The sequence below is a fragment of the Mesocricetus auratus genome, unplaced genomic scaffold (genome assembly GCF_017639785.1).
Source record: "Mesocricetus auratus isolate SY011 unplaced genomic scaffold, BCM_Maur_2.0 Super-Scaffold_100015, whole genome shotgun sequence".
Classification (NCBI taxonomy): domain Eukaryota; kingdom Metazoa; phylum Chordata; class Mammalia; order Rodentia; family Cricetidae; genus Mesocricetus; species Mesocricetus auratus.
The window spans coordinates 60990975-61000142 of record NW_024429198.1 but is presented as its reverse complement, the minus strand read 5'-3'; the positions used below and the strand labels follow the sequence as shown (position 1 = coordinate 61000142).

At 39.8% G+C, this 9168-nt stretch overlaps 1 protein-coding gene across 2 annotated transcripts; it reads left to right on the top strand.

Moving 5' to 3' along the window:
* The first annotated feature begins 494 nt into the window (after positions 1 to 494).
* On the top strand, positions 495 to 7954 carry Syt4 (synaptotagmin 4). Of its 2 annotated transcripts, none has more exons than XM_040758002.1 (4): positions 495 to 766; positions 3623 to 4437; positions 6148 to 6265; positions 7462 to 7954. In XM_040758002.1, the coding sequence occupies exons 1-4, from the start codon at positions 733 to 735 to the stop codon at positions 7767 to 7769; spliced, it is 1275 nt and encodes a 424-aa protein (XP_040613936.1). In that variant the 5' UTR covers positions 495 to 732; the 3' UTR covers positions 7770 to 7954. The 2 variants fall into 2 exon arrangements, with proteins under 2 accessions (XP_040613936.1, XP_005065374.1); XM_005065317.4 differs by having other exon boundaries at positions 497 to 766; positions 6145 to 6265; positions 7462 to 7952.
* The last annotated feature ends 1214 nt before the right edge of the window (positions 7955 to 9168 follow it).

Sequence of the window (9168 nt, the reverse complement as noted above, 5' to 3'; positions counted from 1 at the left end):
TACTTTTAATTAGGGGATGGTAGAGGGAACATGGTTATTTTTAATGTATCCATTTGCAGCATATTTGTCTCAAATGTGATTAAGTATGACTTGCCTTCGCTATTTCACAGACTGTTGTAGGAAACAAGGGCGCATCTTACAGTGGGCATTTGATATGGACGATTTCCTCTCCTTACTCTCTATCTCCCTCATAAACTACGATATTCGGATAACTAGGGCCCATTTGTTTTGACGTCTGTGTATGACCGGGAGAAATTTGGATCAAGAACTGTCAAGGGTACGTTTCAGCACGCGTCTCCGCGTGCCTCTGAGCCTGACAGAGCAGCGTAGTTAATATCGAGTAGCCCAACAGTTAAAATAAATTGGCGAGTGTGAGCTGAATTCTCAAGAGGGGAGGGAGGGGAGGGTGCCAGGAGGAGGGCGAGGAGGAGCGGCTGAAGGGATGGAGGGGGGAGGGCAGGTGCTGATTTCAGCCCTGTAGCGTCAGGATTGCGTCAATTCGGGTTTCTGCCACGTCTGGAGTCTCGGAGGCGAGCTCTTCGGGAGAGCCCAAACAGGCGCAGGGCAGGGCGGCACACCGCCGGCGGAAAGCGCAGACCTTCCTGCAGCCCCTCCCGCGGCAGGTGCGGTCCCCGCCTCGGCCGCCTCCCCGGAAAGCATCCTTCCAGGGTCCTCGCCGCCGGTGGATCCGCCTGGAGTTCTTCAGCACCTCGGACAGAGCACGCAGAAAACATGGCTCCTATCACCGCCAGCCGCGTGGAATTCGGTGAGCAAGTTGCTGAACTTGGGGCTGTGGCTGGGCTCCCGGGCTGTGCTGGGCATTGCTCGCCACCGGAATGCTGAATATGTATGCTTCCAAGCAGCCGGTCTGAAAGGGAGACGCGAGCGGCAGATGGCTAATTGTGGCTGACTTCCTTTTCTCGGTAGCTTTCTCCTTTACCACCGCCGCCGCCTTCTGTGGCTTCACCTTCCAGAAGTTCCCGAACGTTCCCTCAGCTCTGGAAGCCTGAGCCCAGGGAGGACAAGGACATCTGTTGTTAGAACGCTGCTTCATTCATTTTCTGGATGCTTCCTATCTGTGTGTAGATCTTTTAAGGAAAGCCACACACTCCTTGGGTTACATAAGAGTTCTGTATGACAGGAAATAACTTGCATGCTGAGGATTTGAGATGAGTATTTTATTACACTGTCATAATTTTCTCTGCTATGCTTTCTTGTACCCCTGAAGTACGTTTCTAATGACAGACAGAATTCTGTGATAGCATAGTTCTCGGTACTTTGAAATCAGACTGGCTTTGGCCTGTTTCATGTCTCTGGCTGAGTTTTCTGGAGTCCTGTGCTGTACAGTTAAGTAAAAGATGCTCAAAACTTGGATTAGGGTCCTGCTTTCTGAATGGCTTTTCCTGTTCGTATTACACATTTTTGTCACTATGGTCTCCTTGTCTGCTTCAGTAAATAAACAAGACGTGCCTTTTAGAAAATCAGCTAACATGTCTAGGTTGGGTTATATTCTAGTGGGAAATGACCAGGGTTTTATCTGTAAGTATTTTTTAATGGAAGGATGGAGAAATTTTTGAATAGTACCTCTAGATGTATCATAATTGTGATTAAAATGAGTGGTGTGGCATAATCTCTGCTCTCAAAAGCTACAGTATCAGTAATTGCATTAGCAGATTATGAGTCCATGTTTTCTTGGATCTTTTGAATGTTAGAGATAATAAAATATGCATAAATGGTTTTCTCAGCTTTTCATCATTGGGCGTGTATGTATGTGTGATACACCCAGTTCTTGATCTGAAACCAGAAATTTTCTCGTAGTGAGGCATCTTCAGAGACTATCCTCGTGAGCGTGTGTTCATCCCCAGTTGTCTGTCTACTTAGAAAATATTGATTTTACCGGCTTTTATTGTTCTTCTTACATTGGTTGAAGCATTTCTTAGTTCCTGAATTTGCTTTTGCTGCCATGCCCTGAGTTATTAGATTGTGTGTGTGTGTGTGTGTGTGTGTGTGTGTGTGTGTGTGGGCACACAAAGATTCAAATAGAAGGGAAGAAGCTGATACTGTTTAGCTGATTAACTCTCCCTTCTCCCCCCCCCTCCTCTTCTTCTTCTACACCCACATTCACTTTTTTCCTATTTAGGAGACTCACAGCTTTACTTCATTTTTTTTACCCTATTCAATTTAGTCATACAACTAAGTTATAGAATTTTTATTGTTGCTTTATTTTTTTAACCTCACATATTTCTATTACTGTTTCTCCATTTGACTTCTTTTGAGTTCATTTTTATGACAATGGACAGAATATTCAGGAGATGAATAGGGACACAGGAATGACTGGTCTTCTTGGTCTTAGACAGTGTTAACCCTTTTTGGGCTGGGACTGTTATGTTTAGGGTTTGCCATTTGAAACAAAGTGTGGATAAAATAGAGCCAAACATGCACAGCATGCGATACTCACTTTATGCAGTGACTTGCTCAGCTGCTTCACTGTTGGATGTGGTAGTACAACTACTAAGCACTTGTTACAAGAGTCTGCTTGCATATGAACTGACACATGCTTCATGCGCCATCGCAGCTGGCATGCCACTTGATGCCAGTGACTTAGTGTGCTCGAAGTTAAGCAAACAATGCCGCTTTCCATTTTGTCTCCTTTTGCTGTGTAGAAATAGGCGAGGGCAGAATTGAACTCTAAGTTGTCTATATTCACTTTTCACTCTCATTTCGGGAGTGATTATGGATTTTTATGACCATTATTCTCTTTTAACTCACATAGAATACTTTGCGCTTTGGATAATTCAGTGCTGGAAGAATTTTAAGTTCATAGTTACAAAGGGATTACAATGTTATAACTATAAACTATTGTCAAACTATTGTTTTTCTTTTACTCTTTCTTTCTCCTTATTAATAAATATTTGCCTCTTTATCACACCCCACAATTAGAATAAAAAGTTTTTAATGGGGTTTGTAACAATAACCAATTGCCAGGGTGTTTTTTCCCCCCTAATGCTTTAGTTGTGTAGATTACTGTCTCTAACTGTCCTTTTTTTCTACTTTAATATTGGGTGAATAGAAATGTATTAAAATGTTCTTTTAATATGAGTTGTGTTAGAGATGTATTAAATAGAGATGTATTAAAATAGAATAGAGATAAATTAAACTACATTTTTAATGTGAGTTGTAATACAGATGTATAAAATGTCCGTTTAATGAGTTCCCCAATATTTGTTGGTTATATATGTATACAAATGTATATGCTTATTCATAATTAGTAGATTAATGCTTTTGGAAAGCTTCAAAATGTCAATGAAAGATAATGAAAATAGTACTTACTGTAGTTGACATGATATCTGAATAAAACAGTTAGGTGAGAATATTAAACATGACCCCATGTTTGTTCCAGATACATTTTCATTTATTTATGAGTTTTAAATCATAGTTCATGTGTTTCACATAGGTTTATGTTTAAACCTCAAGTTAGTGGAAAACATTACTACCACTCATTCCCAGAACTGTGGGGGAAGTAATTCAGTCTTCCCCTCTTACAGCAAGAGCTCTATTATGCTCTTCCTGAAGTCTCCCGTTTCTACTCTGATAATTTAATGCGTGCCATTTGGTTTTTCAGATGAAATTCCCACAGTTGTGGGGATCTTCAGTGCTTTTGGCCTCGTCTTCACTGTCTCTCTCTTTGCTTGGATCTGCTGCCAGAGAAGGTCATCCAAGTCCAACAAGACTCCTCCCTACAAGTTTGTGCATGTGCTCAAAGGAGTCGATATCTACCCCGAAAACCTAAGTAGCAAAAAGAAGTTTGGAGGAGATGACAAAAATGAAGCCAAGAATAAACCAGCTGTGCCAAAACTTTCATTGCATCTTGACCTGGAGAAGCGAGACCTCAATGGCAATTTCCCCAAAACCAACATCAAAGCTGGCAGCCCTTCTGATCTAGAGAATGTGACCCCAAAGCTCTTTACAGAGAGAGAAAAGGAGACCGCTTCCCCTGAGAGCTTGAAGTCCAGTACGTCCCTCACTTCAGAAGAGAAGCAAGAGAAGCTGGGGACACTCTTCTTGTCTCTAGAGTACAACTTCGAGAAGAAAGCATTTGTGGTCAACATCAAGGAAGCCCAGGGCTTACCAGCCATGGATGAGCAATCCATGACCTCTGACCCATACATCAAAATGATGATCTTACCGGAGAAGAAGCATAAAGTGAAAACCAGGGTGTTGCGGAAGACCCTGGACCCGGTTTTTGACGAGACCTTCACGTTCTACGGGGTTCCTTACCCCCACATCCAAGAGCTATCCTTGCACTTCACAATTCTGAGTTTCGACAGGTTTTCGAGAGATGACATCATCGGAGAAGTCCTGATCCCTCTTTCAGGGATTGAATTATCAGATGGAAAGATGTTAATGAACAGAGAGATCATCAAGAGAAATGCTAAGGTAATTCTTTAAGCATTTAAAGTATTTATAAGGAATCTTTAGTGTAGGTTTAAAAAAATACATGGTGTTTTCATTCAAATGATGAGTTGGTACACATTATCCTTAATTACTGTAGGTGACAGCACACAGAGAGCAAGAGAACAGGGCAGGCAAATGGGAATTTAATGCACAACTGAAATGCTCAAGGAATCTTAATGATATAAAATAAGAGGCCATACTTTGTGATATTTATACATCATTGATGGAAAAGGCATTTAAACTTCCTATTAAAGTGTCTTGAAAAAAGACTACTACTTTAAAATTCATGTATATGTCTCTTAACATAGGTTATCAAAAGTGTTTCAGGGCCAGAGTAGCAGAATTTAAAAGTGAAATAAAAAATTAAAGCAATCCCTTCAGGATGTGGAGTTTGAATGTAATGTGGAATTTGAATGAAATTGCTTTTGGACAAGGGGGTCATCCTGTTTTGCTGACTTATGAATGCCCATTTTCCTGCTACATAAAGGAAGTGAGTTACCCTGCCTTCCTAATTGTACTACTTGGACAATTCTTGGATGATTAGAAAATGACATGACATCCGTTTAGCAAACAGAAGAACCCTTTTCTGCTTTAAATATAGAATGTTGTTGATCCTAATGGCAGCATTGTTCTCCCAATACCATAATTTAATAAAACAACAATCACATTATTTGTTTTTTTAAATCACAATGTTTTAGAGCTAAAAAAATCTTCAGAACACTTTGTAACTAGCTTCTGGTCTTCTGCGTGCTCACAACAGTGGAAGCCCAGGTTCAGACAGCCACACAGCTTGCCTGAGGCACAGGACTGATTGGTGCAATTAGAATCAAAGAGCTCCCTGGCTGCTTTTCACTCTTTGCTTAGTTTTAGGTGGTCTTCCTCAGTTATAGGAATATAGCTACATATTCTTTATTGACATGCTTTTCTTTAGCTGTTCTCAAACATAAGACAGCCCCATGTTACTGTTTTGTTAGTTTTAATTAAGGCTTGCACTTTGCATTCTTAGTTGTCCTAGCTAATGCCTTTAATATAAAATTAAATATAAGTAGTTTGCAGTGAAGGAATCCATGTTACTGCCAAAGGCAAGTTCTAAAACTTGAGTCAATTCTCTCCAATACTTAAATCTAATTATTTTCTCCTTAGATTGAGGAAAGACTTTGACTATGTAGGACAAGAATTCTAACTCCATCATGATACTGTTCCAGAATAGTGGTTGGATGCAGAATATGTTTCTTTTGGCTTGAATTCAAATGCAAATAATAAAGAATTTAAACTAAAACATCAGCCATGTGATCCTATACATATCAATTGGCAGCATTATGCATTCTATTACTGTTAATAACCTAAAAGATTAAAGATATCCTTAAATAGCAGAAAAAACAAAGAAAAAAATCTTCCTGGGAATATAATATAAACATCCTTCAAAACATGTGTAAGTACTGGGTGTGGTCAAATCCTGGCAAATTTTAGCATTATGCAGTACCTAAACCAACCACAAGATGGCAGGCAATGGTTTTAGTCATTATAGGACTGCACAAAAGCGTTTTCTCATATTCCGTAGTTTGCTACAATAAGAATAAATAGGAGCATGACATTGAAATAACAAAGGTATTATGTTGCTGTATGTTTTGTGACAAGAGTACAAAAGCTCAAAACGGAAACTGTGCCTACTGTGTTGTCTTTGTTTAGAAGTCTTCCGGACGGGGCGAGCTTCTGGTCTCTCTCTGCTACCAGTCCACTACAAACACGCTCACTGTGGTTGTTTTAAAAGCACGGCACCTGCCCAAGTCTGATGTGTCTGGACTTTCAGGTGAGAATGCTTCTGAAATCCCAGAGTGCAGTCTATAACTGGCTACTGTGTTTCACAACCAGTGTCAACTAACAATGGCCTATGGTTCTGCTATTCTCAAGCACGAGTACTGGGGTTGTCCATTTTTATGTTTCCTTGCTTTGTGGGGGAAAATTTGAGTCAATTCTGCCAACAGTACAGAGAAATTCATATGCCTGTAAGACAAAGTCAGTGAGGAGGGAACATTTAAGTGAATGGCTTAAAGCAGAAAGACAAATGAAGAGGGAAAGGGGAAGCCTGACATTGCTCAGAAAGAGAGTTTTGAACTTTTGCGTTTCAAATGACTTACTCATTCACATTCTTTGGTGAGCTTATTATTTTTCGTCTAATGATACATATGCTTTAAAAGTTAAATTTTAGTTTTGAATAACTGAGAAATTAAAATGCTTGTTGTAGAATGTGAGAAAGAAAATGAGTTGTTATAGGTTTAAAACATATTAATTAAAATTTTCACTCTTCCATTTCTTAGTATAGTATCCTCATATTTCTTAAACACTGTAGAAACTGGGCACAATAATACTTGAAGGGCATTTTGAAAGCTAGAAATATACATTTTAATAAAGAATCAAGTGGTATTATTATTATTTGATTGTAGAAACTGAAGACAAGTTCTTAAAACTTGAGGTCATGGAGATAAATAACATATATACTGCAATCAAAAATAATACAACATGTGTGATAAAGTTACATGGTCCTAAACCCATTTAGTAGGAATGTCACAGGAGTGACCAACTCTGGTAAAATAGAAGCAAATTCACTGGTAGGGTTTCCAGTTCCCTGTTCAACAACAGAAGTGGCAGCCACCAGGAGCCAGACCCCCCAAGAGCATGCAGTCAGCAGTCCCAGACACTGCCTTCATCTGGCTCTCTGGAATTCGTTGCTAGGAGGCAGTGTGCAACATCCTTTCTTCTACCCCCTTGGTTAGGTTCTTATCCTTCTGCTTTCATGGTTCCTTCCCTAGCGTCAGGTCTGGAACTGGTTTCTAGTCGTCTCCATCATTTTTTCAATTTTATTAGTAAGGGAAAGGTCAAACATATCCACACATCCTACTTGTTTAGTTGTAAGATGCTCATTTCCACCATACTGGGGTGCTGCCTCCCAGGCTGGATCAGTAGCTGACGGTTGACAATTTAACACTTGTGGCAATGTCGTTGCAGATCCCTATGTCAAGGTGAACCTGTACCATGCCAAGAAGAGGATCTCTAAAAAGAAGACTCACGTTAAAAAATGCACCCCCAATGCAGTGTTCAACGAACTGTTTGTCTTTGACATTCCTTGTGAGAGCCTTGAAGAAATAAGCGTTGAATTTTTAGTTTTGGATTCTGAAAGGGGATCCCGAAATGAGGTCATTGGGCGGTTGGTCCTGGGCGCAACAGCAGAAGGAAGCGGTGGGGGGCACTGGAAGGAGATCTGTGACTTTCCCAGGAGACAAATTGCTAAGTGGCATATGCTCTGTGATGGGTAGTTTTTACTAGATGAGAAGCAATTTTCTTTCTTATCCATGATTATAAGCTTGTGGTACAGCAAGCTACATCTATCTATCCATCCATCCATCCATCCATTCATCTCTCTCTCTCTCTCTCTCTCTCTCTACCTCTCTCTGTCTCTCTCTCTCTTCATCTATCTATCTATCTATCTATCTATCTATCTATCTATCTATCTATCTATCCATCCATCCATCCCTCTCTCTCTCTCTACCTCTCTCTATCTCCATCTATCTATCTATCTATCTATCTATCTATCTATCTATCTATCATCTATCTATCTATCTATCTATCTATCTATCTATCTATCTATCTATCCATCTATCTGTTTTGGTTAGAAGTGGATTAAATCTGTAGACCAGAAAACAGTTGTAAATGTGTATCTTGATATTTTCCTCCTTTATTAGAGGTGTTGGCTAAGTTTTCATTAGATATTCAGTTCCCCTCTGTGTGGTCTTAAGAGGGCCAACCAAGCCTGTTATGAGCTTTCTAGCTTAATCTCAAGTCACAGGTCGGTGTGTGTTGTCGGTGATGATGTCACTTTTGCCTTGGTAGTGAAAATTCAGGTGATTGTTAAGAGTTCAAAACGAAAACCACACCTTTTTTTGTATGAAAATTAACCCATTTTCCTTCAGGTTGGGTAGATGAGGTTTTATTTGAATCCAAAGATATTTCAGAAACGTCCTCAAGTCTGTTTTCTAGTTAGAGATGCCATGTACAAACGGCTGTCCTATATATCAATGATGTGCTGTCACTTTCATTCAGTTTGTAATTATTTGATACAATCTCATCATAAAAGGGGTAGCTTAGGTTCATTCCACAAAGGCAGCAAACACGTTGAGAAATTAATTTATCAAAGGGCTGAATTGAAGAACACTGTGGTTGCAATGAGATTTTTTTTGTTCCCTAGGATCACAAGTGAGTCATGTGAAATGTAGCTTCACATAAGAACCATGGTCTTGAATTATTCACTCCCTGATACAAGCCTCAGTGTGGCCTACGACACTCCCATTTACCTGTGTGAAGCTGTCAGATTATCTAGTGGAAAAAAATAAACTTAAGCTAGAAATTCAGCTAAGATTACAGTTTTTTAAAAAAATAAAGATCTATCGGTGTACAAGTGTATTTTCAAGGTCGTCTTTCCCCCCTCAATAAGGGCATGGCTACCTAAGTCTTTAACTTATTCTTTTCCAGGAAGAACTAAGCTACTTAAAAAGAAAATGTGTTAAATTCTGTGCATTGTCAGGTTGAAATCAACCACGTCAAGCAAAAAAGACTAAGACCAGAGAAGAGTGGTCCTGTCAGCATTTGCAAATATTCACAAAATATACTTAAGCTGTACAATGAACGCAGACAGTGCGTTCTGCACTATCTTTGGAG